Source organism: Canis lupus, chromosome 2 (assembly GCF_011100685.1).
Source record: "Canis lupus familiaris isolate Mischka breed German Shepherd chromosome 2, alternate assembly UU_Cfam_GSD_1.0, whole genome shotgun sequence".
Taxonomy (NCBI): domain Eukaryota; kingdom Metazoa; phylum Chordata; class Mammalia; order Carnivora; family Canidae; genus Canis; species Canis lupus.
The window spans coordinates 53,985,588-54,012,322 of NC_049223.1; the positions used below are offsets into that span (position 1 = coordinate 53,985,588).

At 44.2% G+C, this 26,735-nt stretch overlaps 1 protein-coding gene and 1 pseudogene across 1 annotated transcript in view; both read left to right on the forward strand.

Moving 5' to 3' along the window:
• The first annotated feature begins 535 nt into the window (after nt 1-535).
• Nucleotides 536-26,735, forward strand: part of MCCC2 (methylcrotonoyl-CoA carboxylase 2) — a 73,448-nt gene continuing 47,248 nt past the window's right edge. The window contains exons 1-5 of the mRNA XM_038530801.1: nt 536-821; nt 10,327-10,393; nt 16,900-16,984; nt 18,863-18,964; nt 25,245-25,372. Coding sequence (XP_038386729.1) covers nt 693-821; nt 10,327-10,393; nt 16,900-16,984; nt 18,863-18,964; nt 25,245-25,372 — 511 coding nt within the window. The 5' untranslated portion in view covers nt 536-692. The remainder of the gene's footprint in view (nt 822-10,326; nt 10,394-16,899; nt 16,985-18,862; nt 18,965-25,244; nt 25,373-26,735) is intronic.
• LOC102153993 lies at nt 24,553-25,182 on the forward strand (annotated as a pseudogene).

Consider the following 26,735-nt stretch of genomic DNA (forward strand, 5'->3'; position numbering starts at 1 on the left):
TAAGGACTTTTGTTTCTTAGGACAGCCTGATTCCTGTTCGGTTGCCAGCTCTCCTATAAGGGTAAGATTTTTTCAAGTTCCCAGTCCCCTTCTATTAAGAGGGCAAAAAGCGCCTGGGGGGCCCAGAGGTTGAGCATCTGCCTTGGGCCCAGGTCGTGACCCCGGGGTCAAGTCCCGCATCGGGTTCCCTGCAGGGAGCCTGCTTATCCCTCTGCCTGTGTCTCTGCCTCTGTGTCTCATGAATAAATAAAATCTAAAAACAAAACAAAACAAAAAAAGGACAAAAAGAAAACAACAGGTAGAAAATGAACCCAAAGGGCACACCTAAGAAACGGAAGCCCGCCCCTCCAGCCCTGCCCTTCCGGAGGCGCAGCCCCGCCCGTGGCCCCGCCCCCGGGCCGCGCAGCTCCGGAACTCGCGTGGCGACCGGATCTCGCGGGACTGCGCCTCTGCCCCTGATTGGCCGAGCTCAGGGGGCGTGGCGCGCAGCGACGACCTTTGACGCCCGGCGTGCGCAGGCGCGCGCCATGGCTGGCGGGAGTCCGGGAGCGGTGTGGGTCGGCGGGGGCCGCGGGGAGGCTCGGTGAGGGGCCGCCTCCCGGAGCGGGGCAGCCGGAGCGGGGGAGGAGCAAGCGTGAGGCTGCCCGGGCGGCTCTGCGGCTAGCGCTAGCCGTCGCTCCGTGCCGGCCGTCATGTGGGCTGCCCTGAGGTTGGCCCCACGGCCGTGCGCCCGCGCCCTCATCCCCCGGCCACGCGCTTATCACGGCGACTCTCCGGGCAGGCTGGGCACCCAGCTAGACTTGGGCTCTGCCGTCTACCAGGTAGGCTGGGTCAGCGACCCCGGGGTCCCCGCCTGCACTTGTCGGCTTGCCCGGCCCTGTGCGTTGTTGCGGATCCCGCGTCGTGGTCCTGGGGCGCAGGGGCGGCCCTTGCAGTCTGCAGAACAATCGCAAACCCCGGGACGTTAGCCCGGGACGGTGTTTGCCTCTTGTTACACGTGCCGGCTGCCTGAAGCCTCGGACCCCGGACCTCCGGGGGCTCGGTGTTGGCGTTGCCCCGAAACCCCGGGACGGCCTGGCTTAGCCCGGGTCGCCCCGGGGTGCGCTTAATTGACGTCAGTTGAAAAGCTGTTCGTAGAACAACATGCTTATCTTTGAGCGGCCTTTCTTGGAACTGGTGTGGCAAGGTCAGAGACGCAGCTCGTGAAGTATCCGAGCTGGAAAGTTTCAGTCCGTGTCCAGGGAGCCTTGAAGTCGTAACGGGCCGGGCAGCCCGGGGGGCTCAGCGATTCAGCGCCGCCTGCAGCCCAGGGCGTGACCCTAGGTCCCGGGATCCAGTCCCGCGTCGGGCTCCCTGCGTGCAGCCTGCTGTTCCCTCTGCCTGTGCCTCTACCTCTCTCTCTCTCTCTCTGTGTCTCTCATGAGTAAATAAATAACATCTTTAAAAAAAAAATCGTAAGGGTCATTTTCAGAAAAGATGTTTTACGCAGTTTCCTTAAATTGAAAGAAGATAGGCAGGGCGAGACAGAAACAGTACGGGAGAAGAGGCTTCCAGGAGTCTAGATTTTATTTATTTATTTTTTGGGGGGGAGGGGTCAGGAGAGAATGTTTAATTCGGAAATACTAAGTAGTGTCTGCGGTCAGGCAGTATGTTAGTTTTTTTTTTTTTTTTTTCTTTTTAAGATTTTATTAATTCATGAGAGACACAGGCAGAGGGAGAAGCAGGCTCCATGCAGGGAGCCCGATGCAGGACTCGATCCCAGGACCCTGGGGTCACGACCTGGGCTGAAGGCAGGTGCTCAACTGCTGAGCCACCCGGGCTGCTCTATATGTTAGGTATTTGGTGTAGGTGTGTAAGCATGGAATTAGGTGCCTACATGTAGGGAGGATGGATAGGAAAGCAGGTGCATTGCGAAGCACAGCGTCTAAAGCTTGAAAAGGGAAGTTACAGAGAGCTGCAGGTTGGGGGCGATGAGTGAGTTGGATCTTGGTGGTTGGGCTGGCCAGCCTCCGGGCAGGGGAGGAGAGGCAAGACTGACCGGAGTCATGAAAGTGTCTAGTAGGTATGAGGACTTGGAAGTCATCACCAGGGTGTGGAATTGATGGAACAGATGAGATGAAATGGTGGAGGGCCTTGCTCTGCTGAAGCCACATTCAAATTTCACCTTGCAGACTGCTTGCGAAGGTACATAAGTAGGGAAGTAGCAAGATCCTGTAGATGTGTTAGGATCACCAGCGTGGAGGCTGTTCAAAGGATAGATCTCCCATTTTGAGCATGGCTTCTTGGCTGGGTGTTTTCCTGGTTGCCGTAGGCCTTTGGCTATTTTTTTTGGAGCTCCTGTAAGGTTGTTTTTGCTAGTTTTTGATCCTGTGGGGATGTCTCTGTGGGAGAATGAGGGCCTGGAGCTTGAGGCTCTGGAGCTTCACAGTCTGCCATTTCTTTTGGCTTCAGGTTAGGGCCTATGTTTTTGATGATGGCTGTTAACTAGGGATTAGGGAGTGTGGGCCTGAGTGTCAGGAAAGACAGAGAGTGTCTTTCTCTGTGTCAAATAATGTTCTGATCCATTCTGTGCCCTCGCAGTTGGAGGAGGGAAGTAGTTGTGGTCAGATGGAAAAGGCATTGGTGGGCAGCCCGCGTGGCTCAGGGGTTTAGCGCTGCCCTTGGCCCAGAGCCTGATCCTGAGGACCCAGGATTGAGTCCTACGTCGGGCTCCCTGCATGGAGCCTGCTTCTCCCTCTGTCTGTCTCTGCCTCTCTCTCTCCCTGTGTCTCTCATGAATAAGTAAATAAAATCTTTAAAGAAAAAAAAGAAAAGGCATTGGTGTAGTATTTCATGCTTGTTAAAAACTACCAACGTATTTCCACAGAGGAAAGAAAAAACTTGGAGGGAAATAACTTTTCCTTCTCTCCACATTGTCATCTAAGGATCTGTTTAGCCGGCCTTTGCTTCAGCAAGAGACGGCCCCAAGATCTCTGTGTCCGAAACAACAAATATTTCCTTTTTGCCATGCCATCTGTAGGTTGGCTGTGGCAGTTCTCTCTAGGCAGTGCATCAGATTCAGGTCTGCTCTATTTGTTTTTTATTCCAGATCCCAGACTGAAGGGACAGTGGCTACTGAGGGATGTTCCTCTCGTTATGGAAGTCTGAGGACAGTATGGAAACACTGTCCTTCTCAGAGCCTCTGCTTGCAGTTAGTACACTGTCACTTTTGCCCACATTCCACTGGTCAAAGCGAGTACAGTGGACAGATTTATAGACTGGAGGGGGGGGAGTATAATCTCACATTAAACCTTAGCAGGGAGGGGAGGGATAGAAGAAATTTGAACAAGAAGTACTTTCAGCCTCATGCCCTCGAGGTGGCTGCTTAAGCTCCACTTATTAGGTAAGAGTTCAGGTAAAGGAGGAAGAAGGTGAGTAGGCAAAAGGACACCTTCACCTGCTTGTTCTCTTTTTTAAGAAGCCTTTCTAGAAGTCACGCCTAACAACTTCTGCCTCCATTTCACCAGTTAGAAATTTTTTTTTAAGATTTTATTTATTTATTCATGGAGAGAGACAGAGGCAGAGACACAGGGAGAGGGAGAAGCAGGGACCCCGATGCAAGACTTGATCCCGGAACCCCCGGATCATGCCCTGAGCCCAAGGCAGATGCTCAACCACTGAGCCACCCAGGCGTCCCTTCACTGGTTAGAATTTTTTTTTTTTTTAAACATATTTATTTATGACAGTCACAGAGAGAGAGGCAGGGACATAGGCAGAGGGAGAAGCAGGCTCCATGCACCGGGAGCCTGATGTGGGATTCGATCCCGGGTCTCCAGGACCGCGCCCTGGGCCAAAGGCAGGCGCCAAACCGCTGCGCCACCCAGGGATCCCCTTTCACTGGTTAGAATTAAATCACATGGCCACACATGTCTATGGAAGGAGGGCAGGATATGTTACTTTTCCAGCTGGGCATGTTCAGGGCTAGGGAGGAGAGGGCTTAGGGATTTGGAGATGACGGGTTAAGAGATGGGGGTACCTGGGTGTCCCAGTTTTCTCAGTGGCTAGGAATCTGTCCTGCCCACTGTCACTTCTCATGGCCGTGGGCCTTAGAAAGCCTTGGCAATTAGTGACAGTTTCCTTTATTTCTTGACTGGGAGGCTGGCTTAGCTAGGGTAAAGATCCCTTGTGTAACTAGCTGTAATTTCGATTGACTTTGTTCTAGATTGGGCAATGTTCTAGGCTGTAGTGGTGGTGTCTTGGGTGTGAGTACACTTTAGTAGAGCGTTACTTGTTTCCTTTGTGCCTGTGGGAACCACTTTTCATCACTTCTAGAACTCTGGTGCCTGTGTTTTACAAAGTTGATGGGAAACTGGGAGGTAACAGTGCGGGTGGAGGAGCTCAGCTACTTCTTGATGGGGGGAGGTGGATGATGATGACGACAAAAGAAGCTAAAGGCACAGCAGAATCCTATCAGCCTCTCCATCAGCAAGGGAAGGAGGACTGGTTAAAGGACACTGAGAGGACACACTTAGCATAGTGGGAGAAACCTATGGGACACACAGAACCTATCAAGACCAAAAAAGGTGGGAGAACTTACATTTCAGAAAAGACTTAAGAAACATCATCCACCTGTGGGTATATGGACCTTCCATAGAATCCTATTCAAATAAGCAAACTAAAAAAACATCCATCTGCCAGTTGAGGAAATGTCTTCACTAATGGATATTTGATGTTATTAGCAGATTATTGATAATCAAGAATGGCCCTCATCTTTTGGAGATTTGGAAACACTGACTACGGATGGAGTGCTATGTCTAGGATTTTCTTCAGAATAATTCAGGGTGGGGTGCCTAGGGGCTCAGTGGGTTGGGCATCTGGCTTCAGCCCGGGTCGGGGGATCCTGGGATGGAGTCTCGCCAGCTGGATCAGGCTCTCTGCTCAGTGGGCAGTCTGCTTGCCCCTCTCACTCTGCTCCCCCCACCCCACTTGTGCTCTCTCTCTGCCTCACTCACTCTAAATGAATGAATGAATGAATGAATGAATGATTCAGGGTGGGGGGCAAGAAAAACAACTTCGGCCTTATATGGGTAATTGTTGAATGACATTGGCTGCATTCCATGCTAGTCTTTTTGTTTTTGTATATGTTTGAAAATTTCCATGGAAGAAAGTTAACTTTAAAAAAAATATATTTCATTTACTTATTTTCAAAGATTTTATTTATTCATGAGAGAGAGGTAGAGACACAGGCAGAGGGGGAAGCAGGGTCCCTGTGGGGACTCAATCCCTGGACCCTGGGATCATGCCCTGAGCCGAAGGCAGACGCTCCACCACTGAGCCACCCAGGCGTCCCTATTTATTTATTTGTAAACCCAGGCATCCCAGCGTTTTTCCATTAACAGTTAAGAACTCCATTTAAGAGGAGCGGAATATGTTAGCGAAACCCCTGCGTCTTTGCTTTGCCATGCTGTAACCTGTCTTTGTTTCCTAGTGTGTTGGGCTAAGCAGGGCTGAGCAGACGATAGAATGTCATAATGACTGGATGGACTAGCTCCAGAATTAGCCCCATATGTCACTGGAAAAAACCTTTTTTTCTTCATTTTATCAATTTTAAACTAACAGTAGGATTATTCCTAGGTAAATGTGTTACCCTTTCACATACCTTGTTGAGATAACAGGTATTCAGATTTTTTTTCCATTTGCATTACATTCCATTTATTTATTTATTTATTTATTGGGGGGGGCAGAGGGAGACAATCTTTATTTTAAAAATTTGTTTTTATTTTTTAAGTTTAAAATAAATTAACATATAATGTATTATTCATTTTAGAGGTAGAGGTCAGTGATTCATCAGTTGAATAGAACACCCAATGCTCATCACATCACATGCCCCCCCCTTAATGCCCATCACCCACTTAACCCATCCCTCCCACCCAACCTCCCCTCCAGCAACCCTGTTTGTCTCCTAGACTTAAGAGTCTCTTACGGTTTATCTCTATCTCGTCTTGTTTTATTTTTCCCTCCCTTCCCCTATGTTCATCTGTTTTATTTTGTTTTGTTTTGTTTTTAAGATTTTATTTATTTATTTATGATAGACATAGAGAGAGAGAGAGAGAGAGGTAGAGACACAGGAGGAGGGAGAAGCAGGCTCCATGCCGGGAGCCCAACGTGGGACTTGATCCCGAGCCTCCAGGATCGTGCCCTGGGCCAAAGGCAGGCACCAAACCACTGAGCCACCCAGGGATCCCTGATTCTGTGATTTTTGACAAAAGACTTGCTCATTGTGAGCTTAAGGCATTTGTGGAAATGAATCTCATCCAAACTGTTAACCTTGAATCTCTTTACTTGCTAGTGGTTGGATTAAAAAATAATCTGATAAATACATTGTATGAAAAGGCAGGCCATGTATATTGTTCAATATGTGACTCCAAGTTCAATGGAGGAACTTAATGGGGCACCTGGGTGGCTCACTCAGTTAAGCATCCAACTCTTGATTTCTGTCCAGGTCATGATCACGAGGTTGTAAGATCAAGCCCCACATCAGGCTCCACACTGGGCACAGAGCCTGCTTAATTAAGATTCTCTCTCTCTCTGGGGCAGCCCAGGGGGCCCAGCGGTTTAGTGCCACCTCAGCCCAGGTTGTGATCCTGGAGTCCTGGGTTCAAGTTCACCGTTGGGCTCCCTGCGAGGAGCCTGCTTTTCCCTCTGCCTGTGTCTCTGCCTCTCTCGCTCTATGTTTCTCATGAATAAATAAAATCTTTTTTTTTTTTTTAAAGCTCTCTCTAAAAAAAGAAAGATTCTCTCTCCATTTAAGAAACAAAACAGGGACGCCTGGCTGGCTCAGCGGTTGAGCGTCTGCCTTCGGCTCAGGGCATGATTCCACGGTCCCAGGATCGAGTCCCACATTGGGCTCCCTGCATGGAGCCTGCTTCTTCCTCTGCCTGTGTCTCTGCCTCTCTGTGTCTCTCTCATGAATAAATAAATAAAATCTTTAAAAAACAAAACAAAATAGGGGATCCCTGGGTGGCTCAGCGGTTTAGCGCCTGCCTTTGGCCCAGGGCACGATCCTGGAGGCCCGGGATCAAGTCCCACGTCGGGCTCCCGGCATGGAGCCTGCTTTTCCCTCCTCCTGTGTCTCTGCCTCTCTCTTTCTCTCTCTCTGTCTTTCATGAATAAATAAATAAAATCTTAAAAAAAAAAATCACAGAATCAGTCAGTCTGTGAATTGAAGAAATTACTGAGCTGAGAGTGGCAGAGAAAGTAGAATTCCAAACAATGGAGCATTTGGGAAGGCTGCCTCCCTGATGAAGGTGCTTCACCATCTGTGGGGATTCTTAAGATTAGGGTTCCTGAGGGGCGGGTGCCTGGCTGGCCTAGTCAGTACAGCATGCAACTCGACCCCAGGGGTTATGAGTTCAAGCCCCATTTTAGGCTGAGAGCATACTTTAAAAAAAGAAGGTTTCTGAAACAGCTACCTACGAGGTGGATTTTTAACCTTAGAATAAAGGTAGAAGTTGACAAGATGGACTTTAAGCAGAAAATAAGCAAAAAATGACTTTCCCTGGGCAGTGGAGTGATCTGCTTCCCTTTCTATTTGGCAACATGGTGGTGAGATCTTTTCCTCACCCTGTGTGCTGAGCAGCAGGTAGACTGAGGCCAGAGTAGCACCCATCTGTGAGCCCCAGGGTGGCAGTGGCAGCTCAGGGTCAGGTGAGAGAGCCCCACAGAGAAGATGCCCTTTGGCTCCAGGTAGGAGCTGCCCCCTGATTCTGTCCCAGAGCTCTTCTCTGCCCCTTGGTTTTGTTTATATAAGGCGCCCCTTCATTTTAAACGTTTTCTGCTGGGTCTCGCAGATGACAGAGGAGTTCAGGATGCAGCCCCCGCTTACTAGGACTAGTTCTTAACCCAGGAGGCTCTCCATACAAAGGTGGCTCCCTTTAGGCGTGAGATGTTAGGCTGTTTAAGTCTCTTCGTTCACGTCAAGTGGCACTGTACGTGTTGCTCTAATGCCACCTCTTGGTGACAGGCTGAACAGACATGCTTTGGTGCAAGAGCTTTGTTTCTTTCTAAGGCGATTCATAAAGCTAGGGGTTTCTGAATTTTCCAAATGTGAATGAAAAGGATCTGTATCGTGGGCTCAATAGGTGAGCAAAGTTCTTGGCTTCCACTGCTTCATGCTATTCATATCAGCAAACACTATGGTAATCTGAAGAGGTTCTGGTGATGAAAGAACTCTTGGCCTATTACCAAACCCCCTTTTGGGGTGGGTTTCCAGTTTGCCTTGAGTCGAACTTAGAAATGGAGACTATGGGCCAGTGTTTCTCTATTTTTGGTTGGCCATTTGAATCCTTGGGGAACTTTTATTTTATTTTTATTTTTAAAAAGATTTTGTGTATTTATTCATGAAAGACACAGAGAGAGGCAGAGACACAGGCAGAGGGAGAAGCAGGCTCCCTGCAGGGAGCCTGATGTGGGACTTGATCCTGGGACCCCAGGATCATGACCTGAGCTGAAGGCAGACGGTCAACCACTGAGCCACCCAGGCGTCCCTCTCAGGGAAATTTTAAAGTGCCTAATGCCCAGGCCATATGTGTGAATGATGACATCAGAATCTCTGAGGGTTTATTTTTATTTTTCGAAGCTTCCCAGTGATTCCAGTGTCCAGACAAGGTTGGGAAACAATGTTCTAGGCAGATTCTGGAGTTTACTCCTGGCAGGCTATCTGCCCTCAGACAGGGCTTGGGCCTGGAAGAGAAGTGATCACAGGGTGAGTAGACAGGGCTTTTTTTTTTTTTTTTTTTTTTAAGATTTATTTATTTATGAGAGAGAGAGAGGCAGAGAAACAGCAGGAGGGAGAAGCAGGCTCCATGCCGGGAGCCCAATGTGGGACTCTATCCCGGGACTCCAGGATCATGGCCTGGGCTAAAGGGAGGCGCTAAACCGCTGAGCCACCCAGGGATTCCCAGTAGACTGGAACTGTTCAGGGGTTGGGACTTCCCTACTTAAGGGCAAAGATTCTTTCCCTTACAATATGCTGCTTCTCTCTTTTGTTTTCTGGATTTTGCAGAGCAAGAGAATGTAGCATAAACTTTGACCTTGGGAGCTCTTAGAGCTGTAGGAAATAAATAATAGAGCTCTACTATGCAGACTGTAAATTCATGTAATTTTGAACAGCTGGGGGACACCTGATTGGGTCAGCGGTTGAGCGTCTGCCTTTGGCTCAGGTCATGATCCTGGGGTCCTGGGATTGAGTCCCACATCTGGTTCCCCGCAGGGAGCCTGCCTGTGCCTCTGCCTTTCTGTGTCTCTCATAAATAAGTAAATAAAATCTTTTTTAAAAATTTTATTTTGAACAGCTGGAAGGCTGCTTAGTATCACATCATGTAAAAGGAACTAAACCACCAGAGATGTGAAAGACATGGTGGGAAGCAAAATGTGTTAGTGGATTAAACTCTGAATATTCAAAAATAACTAGCTACTTGTTTTAAAAGAATGAGCTGATCAAACAAAATTTACAGAACGGTGATGTGTTAGGCCCTCTACCCTTTTTCCACCTCTCACAGTTTATATTTTCCTGTATATTACTCTAGAAAATTTTTATTTTTATTATTTTTTAAAAGATTTTATTTATTCATGAGAGAGAGAGAGAGAGGCAGAGGGAGAAGCAGGCTTCATGTAGGGAGCCTGATGGGGGACTTGATCCCAGGTCTCCAGGATCACGCCCTGGGCCAAAGGCAGGCGCTAAACCACTGAGCCACCCAGGGATCCCCTAGAAAATTTTTCAAGACATGCAAACATAGAATCTTGTTCCTTTTAAAACAAAATAGGATCTGTTGTTTTCTTTGGGCTCTGTTTTTTAAGTATAATTTGTCAGTGTTTGTGCATTGGTTAGAAACTCCCTCAGGGCAGTGATTGATGGGACACAAAAGGTAAGATGGCATTCTAACTCTCAAAGGGCTTATGTTCCTTAAAACAGGGAAACAGAAATCAATTAACTTCACTTGATGCTTACGGAAAAAAGATGCTAAAATGAATAGGAGTGACCAGAAATGGGGTTAGAGATGAGAGGGAACATGGTGTCTGATTCAAAGAGGGTAAGATTTGGATTCATGGACCAGAGAGGGAAGGTAGTGGTGAAGAGGAGCTTGGGCAGAAATGGAGAGGCGAGAATGCCTCTTTCCCATCCGATGGAGTGACACACGATGGAGGCCACATGGGTGGCAGGTGGCCCCACGTGAAGCCACATGGAGTTGGCACATGATGTTCTCATCAACTCTTACTATGACTGGAAAAGAAAAGATAATCGTTTTCTAATATTACTCTCCCTTTCTGTCTTTGTTTCTGTTTTAGGAGAACTATGAACAGATGAAAGCACTAGTAGATCAACTCCATGAACGAGCAGAGAAAATAAGATTAGGTAAGCACTCAGTTATTCTTCATTTTATGCTGTTAATGAAGATGCTCCTTGATAGTTACTGGTTTTAGGAAAAACTAGTAGCAGCAGGCTTTGACTCTGGATGTTGCCATTTTATTTTTTCCTCTTACTTGGCCAATTTTTCTGCCCCTATAGCATTGCCACTATCTGGGGAACAGTAAAATATCAGGTCCATCACTTTTTAAAGTATTGCTTCTTGCAGTTTTATTTCAGTGATAGCATCCATTGAAATTTTTGTTTCTCCTGAAGCACTGGAAATATTTTCTGTTCGTTGTTTTTATTCATCCTATATACTAATTTTGTCTGATTATGCATTTTTTGCTTTGTTATATAACTTGGAAATAATTCTTATATGGGTTTATTGCTAATGAGATAAGAACTTTGCGGTGTCATTATTTTCTGTTTTTTTAGTTATCATTTTATTTTATGTATTTTACATTTTTTAAAAAAGATTTTATTTGTTTATTCATGAGAGACACAGAGAGACAGAGGCAGAGACACAGGCAGAGGGAGAAGCAGGCTCCGTGCAGGGAGCCCGATGTGAGACTCAATCCTGGGGACTCCGGGATCACGCCCTGAGCCGAAGGCAGCGCTAAACCACCGAGCCACCTGGGCTTCCCAGCATTTGTTTTTATTTAAGTTCGATTTGCCAACATACAGTATAATACTCAGTGCTCATCTCGTGCCCTCCTCAGTGCCTATTACCCAGTTAACCCATCCTCCACCCCACCCCCCACCTCCTTCTGCAACCCTTTGTCTCCCAGAGTTAGGAGTCTCTCATGGTTTGTCTTCCTCTCTCATTCTTCCCCACTCAGTTCCCCTCCTTCCTTTATAGTCCCTTTCAGTATGTCTTATATTTCACATATGAATGAAACCATATGATGACTGTCCTTCTCCGACTGACTTCAATCAGCATAATACCCTCCAGTTCCATCCACGTTGAAGCAAATGGTGGATATTCATCGTTTCTAATGGCTGAGTAATATTCCATTGTATACATAGACCGCATCTTCTTTATCCATCATCTGTCGAAGGATGTCGTGGCTCCTTCCACAGTTTGGCTATTGTGGACATTGCTGCTATAAACATTGGGGTGCAGGTGTCCTGCTGTTTCACTGCATCTGTATCTTTGGGGTAAATACCCAGCAGTGCCATTGCTGGGCCGTAGGGTAGCTCTGTTTTTAACTTCTTGAGGAACCTCCACACAGTTTTCCAGAGTGGCTGCACCAGTTTGCATTCCCACCAACAGTGCAAGAGGGTTCCCTCTTTTCCATATTTTCTGTTTTTAAGTTGTGAACATAATAGACCTCCTTTTGCTTGGAAGAAATTGCATCATGTGGGGAATGTAAAATATTAATTTATAAACAAATACCACATTGAACTCTACAGTGCCATATTGGTCAATGTGACAGTTTACTTTAGAAGCGTAGGTGACTTTGGGCAGCCCCGGTGGCTCAGCGGTTTAGTGCCGCCTTCAGCCCGGGGTGTGATCCTGGAGACCCAGGATCGAGTCCCGCATCAAGCTCCCTGCATGGAGCCTGCTTCTCCCTCTGCCTGTGTCTCTGCCTCTCTCTCTCTCTCTGTGTTTCTCATGAATAAATAAATTAAAAAAAAAAAAAAAAAAGAAGCCTAGGTGACTTGAAACTGAAAGCCATTTCCAAAATAAGTTTCTTAATATATTATAAGTAGCTAACTTAGGGAGAGCTGTATGAATTTTATAGCCTTCATTTAAAAAGAGCTCTAGAGTGGGAGGATGGGGTAACTGGGTTATGGACATTAAGGAGAGCATGTATTTTAATGAGTACTGGGTCTTACATGAGACTGATGAATCTCTGACCTCTATCTCTGAAACCAGTAATACATTATATGTTAATTAGTTGCATTTAAATTTAAAAAATGAAACATGAAAAAAAGGAAAACTAAGTCACCTACCCACAGACCCTTCTTGATGATGCTTACCTCCTAATGCCTCATTCTCTTATGCTTTTTTCTTCAACACATTTATCACCACCTAATACTATATTGTATATTGACCTGCCTATTTCTTTTTTGCCAGCCTCCCCTTAGTGATAACATGCCCACAAGGAAAATAATTTTGCCTTGATTTCTCCTGGATTGTCCTTTTAGTTCTCAATGAGTGTAAAATAAATAAATGAGTAAGTGAGAAAAAAGAGTAAAAGAGTTCTTCCCAATGCTCTCAGAGATGACATCTGTTTTATATGTAAACCTGTGATTTAATAGTACTGTTGCCTTCTTAGGTATGATTTTATCACATTTAGAGGATACACTTCCAGGACCAGTCATTAGGGAATTAATTTAGAGAAATCTTGAGTTTCTCTTTAGCTTAAATAAAAATGTTATTTATATCATTTTTTTCTGTGAGGATTTTTTTTAATGATTTTTTATTTATTCATGAGATACACAGAGAGAGGGAGAGAGAGGCAGAGACACAGGCAGAGGGAGAAGCAGGCTCCACGCAGAGAGCCCGACACAGGACTCGATCCCAGGACTCCAGGATCATGCCCTGGGCCAAAGGCAGGTGCTAAAGCCATCCAGGGATCCCCCTTTCTGTGAGGATTTTGAGAGTGGAGGCAAGGTAATTATTTAATGGCAGATGGACAGAGAGCCCATCTACATAAAGTTGTCTATCCATTTGTGTAGTTTATTATTATTATTTTTTGTTTTTTTTCATTTGTGTAGTTTATTGGGGAAGAAATAAGATCAGTATTTTGGTCCTTTAGAATTTGAGAGTGAGCTAGACGCATTTGTTGCTCTAATAATAAAGCAACTTTGATCCACTTATTTAATCTTTCCTGTATATTTTAAGTAGTTCATTTGTAACTTGAGATTTAGGAGTGAATGTATGAATTATAGACATTACTCCAAACACACAATTTTGTCTTCTTTTGATGTAGTATATTAATCAGAATTAATTGAAAATATCCAAGAGTGGACACCCGGGTGGCTCAGTGGTTGAGCATCTGCCTTAGGCAGGTCGTGAACCTACAGTTGTGGGATGGAGTCCCACATGGGGCTCTCCACAGGGAGCCTGCTTCTCCCTCTGCCTGTGTCTCTGCCTCTCTCGGTGTCCCTCATGAATAAATAAATAAAATCTTAAAAAAAAAAAAAAGAAAAAAGATCCGAGAGGAAACACATTTGGAATATCTTGATCTCTGTCATTTTTACTATAGCAGTTTAGATTTTCACATTTCTTCTCAGGAAACTTTCATCTCCCTTTTTGTTCCTGTATGAGCAAGTAGAGTTGCAGGAGGAGTGTGGGTGGACATTTGTGTGGGTGGACAAAGGATTACGCCTTTTACTGTGTATTTCAATGATATCCAGACTGAATACATTGATTAACAGAAGTTAATCAAAGGGCTATTATGAAAGATTCAGAAGTGCCTAGTTCTTATAAAGCTGGGTGATAATTACTTTATCAATATAGAAAAACACAAATAGTTTTGGTGACTGAAACCGGGTCTTTTAATGCCCTAAAGATAAGGCTTGTGTAGTTTTTTGTTTTGTTTTGTTTTGTTTTTTAATTTTTATTTATTTATGATGGTCACAGAGAGAGAGAGAGAGAGAGAGAGAGAGAGTCAGAGACATAGGCAGAGGGAGAAGCAGGCTCCATGCACCGGGACCCTGACGTGGGATTCGATCCCGAGTCTCCAGGATCGCGCCCTGGGCCAAAGGCAGGCGCCAAACCGCTGCGCCACCCAGGGATCCCAGTTTTTTTTTTGTTTGTTTTTTTTGTTTTTTATGATAGTCACAGAGAGAGAGAGAGAGGCAGAGACACAGGCAGAGGGAGAAGCAGGCTCCATGCACCGGGAGCCCGATGTGGGATTCAATCCTGGATCTCCAGGATCGTGCCCTGGGCCAAAGGCAGGCGCCAAACCGCTGCGCCACCCAGGGATCCCCCTTTTTTTTTATTTTTTTAATTTATTTATGATAGTCACAGAGAGAGAGAGAGGCAGAGACACAGTTTTTTTTTTTTTTTTTAAGATTTTATTTATTTAATCATGAAAGAGAGAGGCAGAGGCACAGGCAGAGGGAGAAGCAGGCTCCATGCAGGGAGCCCGACGCGGGACCCGATCCCGGTTCTCCAGGATCACGCCCTGGGCTGAAGGCAGCGCTAAAACGCTGAGCCACCTGGGCTGCCTGCTTGTGTAGTTTTTGAAGATATTTAATTTAATTTTTTCAAAGATTTTATTTATTTATTAGGGCGGGAGCATGAGTGGAGGGAAGGACAGAGGGAGAGGGGCAAGTAGACACCCCGCTGAGCAAGGAGCCTAACTCAGGGCTCGACCCCAGCACCCTGAGCCACTCAGGCACCCCCGAAGACATTTTAAAATGGAAGTTAACTCACTCTGTGCATGTAGTTCTAGCAATGCGTGTAGCACAGTTGAAGTGACATTTGTGCTGTGTTGCCAGAGGCAGGCAGATGTGTTGTGACTGTCCCCTGGTAACAGCAATGAAAAGATCCCATAAACTCCAAAATGCTTCCTGATTTCAGGGATGTTAAAATGTGAACAAAATGTATGTATTGGAATCAGTATAATATGCTGTAGGAGATTGAAGGAAACTGGTTTTCCTCCTGTCTCCAAGTCTGTGGGAATAGGGACGGTGTAGGGTCTTTAAGAAGAATCTTTGGAAAACGAATGTGCTGTGTCACACTATTATCGTGGCTGCCCACATACCCTAGGCTAGTTTAAAAGCCAGAGGAAGGAGCTTAATTCTATGATATGAGAATCTGTATCAAGGATGACCCTCTTTCTGATTTTTCCTAATAAAACTGGAATTCACTAGCTATTCCAAATTGCAAATTGGAACTCTAGGCAGAATTAAGGAAAAGTGATATTGTCTTAAGTTGTTGCAAAAGAATGTGTGTGTATCTTATCACCTCAGTGATATGCCACCCTCTCCTGCCACCCCTCCCCTCCTGTCCTCTTTGTAGGCATTTATGTCACCCAACTCCCCAAAAACCCGCACCAAGGCCTGGCTTTCCTTTCAGTGCCTTAGGTTCATTTTTTCTTTAAATATTATTATTTTTTTAAAGATTTTATTTATTTATTTATTCATGAGAGAGACAGAGAGAGACGCAGGCAGAGGGAGAAGCAGGCTCCCTGCTCATGGGGAGCCAGATGGGAGACTTGATCCTGGGACTCCGGGATCACTCCCTGAGCCAAAGGCAGATGCTCAACCACTGAGCCACCCAGGTGCCCCTTAAACAATATTGTGATTTGACCTCATTACACTCTTTTGGAAGTAAAGTTTTGCCTCCCAGAGTTATTTTCATTTTAAAAGAAGGTGAGATGTGTGATAGAATTTTCTTGGTAAGCTTAAGGCAGATATAGTCTTAGAACTATGCCATCTTTCTCTTCAGGAAAAAAAAAAAAAAAAAAAAAAAAGATCCCCTGGATAGAGTAAAGAAGCCTGGTTTGAAAAGCAAGGTAATACTTGGGAGCTTGTTTTGAAAAAGACAAGAACTCGTTTTCTTTCCTAAAAAATAGAACCCCAAAGAAGTAGCTTTCTTAAATAGCCAAACACTTCATTAGCATGAGAGCACATTAAGATAAAATTCGTAGGCAGCAGTGAAACTGCACATACTGAGGGACTGTATGATCCTTCTGCTTCTGGTCTGATCCCTTGGCTTGCTGAGAGTGAGCTGTCCATATTCCTGAGCCAGTGAGCCAGCGGCCGTCCTTGTGGCCGGGTGGGCTTTGGTGTGCTGTGCACCTAGGCAGAGCCTCCCTGGTTACCCCGGCGGGCTCCTCACCTGCCCTCATGTCCTTGGTCTAGAACAGCAGGAAACCCCAAAGACCATCTGAGTGAAGATGCTAACACAAGTGGACTAAATTTTAGTTGATGTATTAGGTGTGCAACTGTCTCCCATTTGGAGACCGTGTGAAACGTGGGCCTCGTGCCTTTAGGCAAGTCCTGCGGTGCTTGTCGTGGAGGTCATTTCTAAAATAGTGCTTTTTGCCTGGTATACATGAAGGTTGGAATTTTTTAAATTTTGTAGTATGTAGCAGAGGCTAGGTATTTGTGATAGGTACTTAATAAATAACCACGAGGTGAGGAGGTATTTACAATGTGTTTACAACTTAGGAGTTGCAGAGAAGATAGTATGGTATTTAGGTAATCTATGCTATGACTTACTGTTATTTATTTACTTATTTATGTTACTACTTAAGTATTATGTTGTTTAAGTAATTTCCAATGAATTCAGAAAATGTATGAAATCAGAGATCAGTTTTATTTATTTATTTTTGTTTTTTGTTTTGTTTTATTTTTTTAAATTCCCATTTGTGTATATCAGAAAATAAAGCTTGTAAGTTGAGTGGATCTGAAAATTAGCCATTTCTCAAAAGACACTTTGAAGTTTTAAAATCGTGCTCTATTTGGTACTGTTTTATGTTTTTCTGGCCTTAAATTAATTGGAGACCTTACATGATGTCAATCTAATCGAATCATGCTTTTTATCATAGGAGGCAGCCAGAAAGCCCGAGAACGCCACATATCAAGAGGAAAACTTTTAGCCAGAGAAAGAGTGGACAATCTCATAGACCCAGGGTTGGTAAAGCCCGAGTGCTTAACTCCGTGTTCTCTCGTCTGTGGTACTTGCTTAGACAGTTTTATAAATAAATGATTTTAAATTCTGGTTCTTTCCGTAAGATTTGACAGTAAATGTTTATTGAGAGGCTACTAAGTGTCAGGCACTGTGCTAGGTGCTAGTGATAGGTCAGTGAACAAAACGGACAAAGGTTCTTGCCTAGATGCAGTTTACATTGTAGCAGGAGGGGATGGAAAATAAATGATTATTGTGGTAAGTTACATAGTATAGTAGGTGATAAATGTCATGGGGAAAAAGCAAGAACAGAGTAAGGGAAAGATGAGGGTCAAGTGGTAGTTTTAAGTAAGTTGGTGAGGGTATAGGCCTCATTGAGCAGATGACATCTGAGTAACAATTTGAAGGAGTAATGAGAGAGAGAGCCCTGAAAATACTGGTGTAAGGGTGTTACAGACAGAAGGAATGGCCAGTGCAAGGCCCGGAGGTGGGACTGTGTGGGGTATGTTGATAGACTCGAGAACCCTGGGTGCCAGTGGGTTAGGGGTTGAAGGCACAAAGGGGAAAGTAGTAGGAGATAGGGTTCAATTCTGTAAGATCTTGTAGGTCAGTGTAAGAATTTCAGCTTTTATCTGGGAGAAGTGAGGAGACTCTGTGGGGTTTTAAACAGGAGACTATTATGATCTATCTGACATGAATTTGAAAAGAGTTATTGTAGCTGCTGTTTTGGGAGAATACTGTGGGCAGCAGGGGTGGAAGCACCAAGATGAGATTAGAGAGCACTGTGGCAGTGATTTAAAGAAGATACAGTGATGACTTGGATGAGGGTCATAGTAGTGGAGGTGATGAGAATGTTAGGGACTAGACATGTTGTCAAGACAGAGCTAACCCAACGGATTACCTGAAGGATTGGAATGGGAGGTGGAGAGTGCAGGTGGAGAAAAGGGAATGAGGACCCCAAAAGAATTTCTTACGACATGTACCCGTACTCCCAACCTGGAGACGGGCACTGTTAACACGAGGTTTATATCCTTCTAGAATATTCTTGTGTGTATAGGTGTTAGACACATTTTCTAAAAAGACTTATTTATTTGCGAGACAGCACGAGCTGGGCGGGTGGAGGTGGACTCCCTACTGAGCAGGGAGCCTGCTGTGGGGCCAGTCTCATGACCCTGAGATCATGACCTGAGCCAGAACTGAGTTGAAGCCAGGAGTCGGTTGCTTAACTGACTGAGCCACCCAGGTACCCCTTTTTTTTAGACACTTTTTTTTTAACTAGAGAAACAGAATCATACTAAATGTGATATTTTATAACACCTTTTTCCTCCTACTTGCTGGATCTTGGACATTTAAGTAAGTGAAAGGCAGAGTAATAAATTGGCAAAGAGCCTGGTCTTTGGGGTTAAATTGCTTATTAAAACCCAGCTTTGCCACTTACTAGTTGTGTGACTTTAGACAAGTGACTTAATTTCTGTGCTCTAGTTTCCTCATGCATCATTGGGGATCATGATAGGCTCCACCACAGGCGGTGGTTCTGAGGAACAGATGCGTCAGGTTTCTGGAGCTCCTAAAAGAGAGCCTGGCGTGGGGTAGGAGCTTCCGTGAGTGTTAGGTGCTGGTCTCTTTCCCTACTAATAAACACATTTGTACAACATCTTTTAAAAATAGGTACCTCGTGTTCTGTTGTATGGCTATAACATGTAAATCCTCAACATATTCACACTAGATTTTGGGTCAATATTCTTTTTTTTGTAGATTTTGTATGTGTACAGCATGCATGCTTGAAACATTGGCTCATCACTCTTTTCCATGTATAACTGTTTAAATATGCTTTTTTTTTTTTTAATGACTTTAATTCAAGCGATATCCTTTCTTCCCTTCAGGTCTCCGTTTCTGGAATTATCTCAGTTTGCAGGTTACAAGTTATATGTTAATGAGGAGGTCCCTGCTGGTAGCATTATTACAGGCATTGGGAGAGTATCAGGGTGAGTATTCTACTTCAACTCGATAATGCACGTCACGGCTTTGCGTATGAATGTGCAAGTTTTCTGCTGTTTGTATTTTGTAGGACTAAGGCTTTCTACCCTGACGTGTATTAGATTGACCTGTGGAGCTTTAGAGACAAAGATTGAAGGAGGGAAAGAAAACCCAGCACAGGTCCTGGGTCTTGAATCCCAGCCTTCTTCCTTAATCAGAATCTTCAGGTGTGGGCTTGGCTTCTATCATTTTTCAAGGATCTCTTGCATATCTAGGGTGAAAAACCAGTGTCATAGAGAAGTTGTTCTTCAAGTGTGGCTCCCCAGGTAGCATTGGCATCACCTTAGAACTTGTTAGAAACATAGATTATGGTGAACTAGAAGTTTCTGGAAATAACTTTGCTGATGTTTGCTCTATCTCATTAAAGAGAGACCCCCCTCCAAAGAAAATTTTGTCCTATTTACCGAGCACAGGATACCGAGGGGGATAAAGGAGTTCGCCCACGGTACATGCGCCCAGAAACGCAAAATCGCAGCCTGGGTGGCTCAGTGGTTTAGCGCCGCCTTCAACCCAGGGCGTGATCCTGTGGAGACCCGGGATCGAGTCCCAAGTCGGGCTCCCTGCATGGAGCCTGCTTTTCCCTCTGCCTGTTTCTCTGCCCCTCTCTCTGTGTTGTCTCTCATGAATAAATACATAAAATCTTTGGAAAAAAAAAAAAAAGAAACATAGATTACTAGGTCTTCTCATGAAGTTACCAAATTAGGGGCATGTAAGTGGCACAGTTGGTTAAGTGCCCAAGTCTTGATCTTAGGTCTGGTCTCGATCTCAGGGTTGTGAGTTCAAGCCCTTCATTGGGCTCCATGCTGGGAATGGAGCCTAGTTAAAAAGAAGTAACTAGGGCAGCCCGGGGGGCTCAGCGATTTAGTGCCGCCTTTGGCCCAGGTTGTGATCCTAGAGTCCTGGGATTGAGTCCCACATCTGGCTCCCTACATCGAGCCTGCTTCTCCCTCTGCCTGTCTCTGCCTCTCTCTCTCTCTCTCTCTGTCTCTCATGAATAAATAAAATCTTAAAAAAAAAAAAAAAAAAAAGTAACTAAACCAAATTTTGAGGGTGGAACCAAGCAATCAGTGCTTTTAATAAGCCCTCCAAGCTTCTCGAATGCTAACATTTGAGAACCACTGTAGACTTAGGAAATCTTGATTGCTAGAAGTTAAATTTACTCGTGTATATTTATGTACGGCCTGACATTTACCATCTCAGGATAGCACGGCAGGCATTGTAATAAACACTTCCCACTGGTTAGTTGTAACCATCACCGCAGCTCTGTGAGAATGGGTATTATTGTCATCATCACCATTAGGCAGGTAAGGAAGCCTGGTAAATGACTTAGCAAGGTAAATAACTTACCTGAGATCAAGCCACTGGTGGAGCTCAGCTTGGACCTCAGGTGGTTGGATCCTGAGCCTGCTAAAGTTATATTTGACACAGATGGTGGTTTATGGTGTGTGTTCCTCCACCTTCTTCCTATGATTGGTGCCTTCGGGGGAGGTACAGCTACAGCCACTGGCCATTGTAGCTTCTTCCTTCCTGTATCCCCAACACTCCTCCACAACTCTTTGCAAGCTATGATTTGCTTAATATTCACCCAGCGTGAAGACTTTTTTTTTTCTTAGAGTCTTAGGGGATGCTTACAAATAAACCTTTAAAAAAAGAATAAACTTGGGAATCCCTGGGTGGCTCAGCCGTTTGGCGCCTGCCTTTGGCCCAGGGCGCGATCCTGGAGTCCTGGGATCGAGTCCCACATTGGGCTCCTGGCATGGAGCCTGCTTCTCCCTCCTCCTGTGTCTCTGCCTCTCTTTCTCTATCATAAATAAATAAATAAATCTTAAAAAAAATAAACAATGCAGCGCTAAACTAAATTCATAATCATGAAATAACTAAGTAAGTAGGGTAGGTACTGTGAATTCTATTCTCCAGTGATGATGATGGTCAACATGTTGGAACATGCCCTTCTACTTTTCCTGTGCATGTACTACTATTTCATTATTATTGATGCTTTTTGTGTTTTTCATGTTCATTTTTTTTTTCTTGGTGCCTTGTTCTCAGTTTATAAGGTTCTCAGTTTGGAAGGAAATTGAATTGCACTTAGGAATCGTATGAGTTCAGGAGTTATCAGCCTCAGTTAGAATCCTGGCTTCAGCATTTTGTAGCTGTTTCATTCACCTTTAGCAAATTCCTTGACCACTCACTACCTTGGTTTTCCCATCAGGAAAATATGATTCGTTATAAAATGAAACAGTCATAGTAGCTACCATTAGAGGGTTGTCCTGAAACAAGAGGAAGAAACGAGGAAACGAAGAGAAACACCTCTGTCCTTTAAGAGATTTACAATACAGTTGATACTCTTGCCACTGAGGGTAGACAGGCAGTTGTGGATAACAGAGTAGATAGAAGCTTTCTTCCTTGCAGCCTGGAAACTTCATAGAGCCAAAGCTATTTGGAAAGTCATTAAAAACTTTTATACCTTTATTGCTCTTTTTATATATTTTCCAGTAGTGTTAGGTATATTGATACAGGCTCCATGATCCATCCTTCCTTCCTTCCTTCCTTCCTTCCTTCCTTCCTTCCTTCCTTCCTTCCTTCCTTCCTTCCTTCCTTCCTTCCTTCCTAAGATTTTATTTATTTATTCATGAGAGACACACAGAGGAGAGAGAGGCAGAGACACAGGCAGAGGGAGAAACAGGCCCCATGCAGGGAGCCCGATGTGGAACTTGATCCCGGGACCCCAGGATCACACCCTGGGCCAAAGGCAGGCACTAAACTGCTGAGCCACCCACGGATCCCCTCCATGATCATTTCTTAATAGACCCCAAGAAATTTATTTTTATTTTTTATTTTTTTTAACATGTTTTTGTCTTTTTATTTATTTTTTTTAAAGATTTTATTTATTTATTTATGAGAGACATAGAGAGAGAGAGAGAGAGGCAGAGACACAGGCAGAGGGAGAAGCAGGCTCCATGCAGGGAGCCTGACATGGGACTCGATCCCGGGTCTCCAGGATCAGGCCCTGGTCCGAAGGCTGCGCTAAACCCTTGAGCCACCCGGGCTGCCCGACCTCAAGAAATTTAATGAGAAAACTTGTATAGAATTTATTTATAAACCATCTTAGTTTCATATTGAGCGTATGCATTTTTCCCACGAGACTCCTCTCCATTTTGGCCCAGGCCAAGGAAAGACTTCCCTTTTCCCTAGAAAAGGGGCTGTGCTAGTAGTGTTGGATATTATGACTGAAAAAGGTTCACTTATTTACTAGGTGTAAAGTCGCAGTTCATAATAGTTTAAATGGATCTTTTTTACGTAAATAGTGTGTTTGTATGTATCGTCACCACTCTTTCTCTGGCAAATGGTAGATGCTCAAACTAGTTTGAGGAAAACGAGGGATTTATTGACCCTTAACTGACAGGTGTGGGTATCGCTGGAACTTAGGAGTTCAAACAGTGTTGTCACAGACTGGTTTTTGGTTTTATTCCTAGATAAGCTTTTTAAACCCAGAGACAGAGCTAGCCATAGGCATTCCTGGTTTCTATTCCGGAGGATCAGTAGCTGAAGTAGGAGAGCTCGTATGGGGTTAGATTTGGGGTCCAAGCCCATTACTGAACCACAGGGTGGACTCTGGGTAGAAAGGCCTGGTTCTTGGATATACCTTTGAAGATAGGCTTTGGGGGTCAGTCCACATGAATTTGGTAAGAGGCAGTTTCTGAAAGAAAGTTTAGGGGATCCCTGGGTGGCGCAGCGGTTTGGTGCCTGCCTTTGGCCCAGGGCGCGATCCTGGAGACCTGGGATCGAATCCCACGTCGGGCTCTCGGTGCATGGAGCCTGCTTCTCCCTCTGCCTGTGTCTCTGCCTCTCTCTCTCTCTCTGTGTGTGACTATCATAAATAAATAAAAAAAATTATAAAAAAAAAAAAAAAAGTTTAGTCCTGGGGCAGCCCGGGTGTGAGTTCCACGTCACACTCCCTGCATGGAGCCTGCTTCTGCCTCTGCCTGTGTCTCTGCCTCTCTCTCTCTCTCTCTATCATGAATAAATAAATAAAATCTTAAAAAAAAAAAAAAGAAAGTTTAGTTCTGTCACCAAAGTAGTAGATCCTGGGTAGGTAGAACCAATAGGTGTACAGTGCAGGTCTTTTTGTGGACTCATTTTATTTTTCACTCTGTAACATGTCTGTGACCTTTTCATAAACAAGTGGCTCCGTCTCTTACGGAAGGTCACATGTCTAGCAAGTGGCAGAGCCAGAATTTCACCACAGCTTTTCTGACTCCATAGGTCCTTTCTGGTATCAGAGCTTGGTGAGCTTTTGCAGGGCCCCACCCCCAGGGCGGGAGAGCGTGAATATGCTCTGGGGGTATGAGATGATAGCCTTAGCAACCACTGTAAGCTTAAATTCCCTTTGAAGTCTAGTTTGTTTACTAAAGTCATGAAGAATTGGCATTCCACTTTAAAATATTAACTATAATGTGGATAAATGCTTTATAGTGGTTAACATTGGTGCTCTAATTGGCCACACACCCTGTGAGGGGAGCACAGTGCTACCTCAGGCCACTATTCAGCCACTCTTCCCTACTTTCTTTGCAAACAGGGATTCAATGACTTGATTTTTACAATTAAAAATAATATAAAGTGAGAGTTTTAAAAATAACCATAAATAGGGGTACCTGACTGGCTCAGTTGGTCGAGCATACGACTCTTGATCTCGGGGTTGTAAGTTTGAGCCCCATGTTGGGTGTAGAGATTGCTTAAAAATAAAATCTTAAAAAATAATAATAATATTGTAAACATAAAGAAGATTAAGTTTTATAAAGAACACACTGTTCACCCAAGTTTCCAGGCAGCCCCCTGACCTTCCCGTCTCCTGGCAATGGTAAGCAGTTTCCCTTACAGGTGGTCTGCGTTCACCATTCTGCTCTTTATGTGGTGTTTGTGGGTGTAACACTCAACCAACTGGTCTTGGTGAGAAAGTACCATTGATGATGCATTATAGTATATGTTTTCAATACACTCTTCTTATAGTTTTCTTTTATTGCTACTTTAAGCAAGATACTGTATTTTAAACATCTTTTAGTTTTATAGAAAAGCATGTGGTAGTAGCATTGAAAAACTTTTGAAAATGTAAAAAAAATAAATTCCTTTGGTGTGTCAACTTTCATTTTTGCAAAATAACCTTCCTACAAGGAAATTTAGTGGTTTACTATGATGGATTTTCTCACTCTTGAGACTTGGATTTTTTTTTTTTTTTTTTTTTGTATCATTATCTTACTGTAAAAGAACCTTTATGAACTGTGGCTGAGGTTGTTAGTTTTTCACAGCTAATACAGCACTGATGACTGTTTACTTTTTAGAGATTATTTGAGAGAGAGCAAGCACACAAGCAAGGGGAGGGGCAAAGAGGGAGAAACAAACTCCCTGCTGAGCAGGAAACCTGACCCAGGGCTCAATCCCAGGACCCCAAGATCCTGACTTGAGTCAAAGGCAGATGCTTAATGGAGAGAGCCACTCAGGCACCCCCAGGACTGATGACTTTTTAAAAATCAAGTGTGAGTTTGTAAAGTTGTTCATAGTGATCATTTTTTATTACATAAGTGAGTGTGTGAACTGTGATTAAAGCTTGTTTTTGTATCATGAGATTGTCTGCTAATGATTGTCATTGGTGGAATGTACTAGAAGTTGAATGTTGTATTGGGGTGTCTTGTAATGAGATGTAATTGGCCTTTAGACTTTGAAAAAGGTCTGGGGTGACAGAACTTCCATCCTGGAACCATGGCCCAGTTCGTCCGTAACCTCGCTGAGAAGGCTCTGACACTGGTGAATGCTGCTGTCACTTACTTGAAGCCTCGATCGGCCACATTTGGGCACTATGCCAGGGTTGAGCTGGTTCTTCCAACCCCTGCTGAGATCCCTACAGCTATTTCAAGCTACAGCTTGAAAAAAATAGTCAAGAGTGCTCAAACTGGTAGCTTCAAACAGTTCACAGGGAAGCTCTGCTGAATGATTTGGTGGCCACCGAGGTGTGGATGTGGTTTTATGTCGGCGAGATCATAGGCAAGTGTGGCATCATTGTCTGTAATGTTTGAAGACCAATCTTTAACATCTCTATATGGCTTATTATTTGAGTGTTTTGGACCATGTGTGATCAGACTGATATTTGAATAAAATAAGATAATGTATTAAAAAAATAAGTAAACTTTGAAGAAGTCTCTCCTATTCTCTTCCTAATCAAATTCTACCTTTCAGAGTGGAATGCATGATTATTGCCAATGATGCCACCATCAAAGGAGGTACCTATTACCCAGTGACTGTGAAGAAACATTTACGGGCGCAAGAAATTGCAATGCAAAACAGGCTCCCCTGCATCTACTTGGGCAAGTCACAATAGTTATAAAATGAACTATTTTTAGCTGGTAAAATACAATACTGTTTAGAAGGTTATATATGATATCAGCAATGGGTATTTTTTAAAAACTGTTGATTTATTCCATAATTACAAAAGAAATAATTGTTCTTTGAGAACTAGTCCTAGTAAGCGGGGGCTGCGTCCTGAACTCCTCTGTCATCTGTGAGACCCAGCAGAAAACGTTTAAAATGAAGGGGCGCCTTATATAAACAAAACCAAGGGGCAGAGAAGAGCTCTGGGACAGAATCAGGGGGCAGCTCCTACCTGGAGCCAAAGGGCATCTTCTCTGTGGGGCTCTCTCACCTGACCCTGAGCTGCCACTGCCACCCTGGGGCTCACAGATGGGTGCTACTCTGGCCTCAGGCCCTGGCCTCCGTCTACCTGCTGCTCAGCACACAGGGTGAGGAAAAGATCTCACCACCATGTTGCCAAATAGAACCCATAATAACATCACAGGAATAACCTCTGACAGTATTTTCATGTATGCCAGTTTTTTCTTTACATGTGTGTGGATTTTTTCCTTCTATGTATTTTGTTTTTGTCTTAACCTTAAGGAGTTCAAACTATGAAAAAAATAATAGCTAATATTTATGTATCTCTTGAGTGCTAGGTACTTTGTTAAATACTTGAATAATTTCAGCAAATGCAGTTTAAAGAAATTAAATTTTTAATGAAAATAAATTTATATTTGAAATTAAAAATACATTTAAGTCTAAGAGTATTTCAAAAGCAACATAAAAGCAAGGCAGTTTAAAACTGATACCGCCTGGATATTGGATATTGGTTTAGGTTGATGAAATGCCAGCATGTGTATATTATTCATTTGTGTGGGTATTTAAACAGTCCTGACGTAGAGATTTTTTTTTCCTGCAAAAGTGTATTTACCTGGTTGACTCACAATGTGAATTCTTTTTGTACGTGTAGAAAACAGCAAATGAGGCCCTACTGCTTACAGGTGCTGGGCCAAACTCCATAGGGGATGTTGTCTCTGTCTTGGGTAAAAGCTTGAATGAATTGGAGACAGCATGTCATGTATTAAATAACAATGAAGGTCTTAGTGTACGTAGGCAAGAGTAGTAGGCATTGGAACTAGCTAAGTTTTCGTAGCATTGCTATGTGCACTCACTCTGGGCTGAACTAGGTGTTTTACATACATTATTTCATGTCATCCCAGGAACAGCTCCCTGGGAGAGCTAGTTTTGTCACTGTCATTTCACAGGTGAGGAAAGCGAGGCATAGGATGGCTAGGAAACATGCCAGTAATCATACAGCTATGAAGTCATCATGCTCTGTTCCAAATTTAGCAGACGCTCTTATCCCCCTCTCCGCTC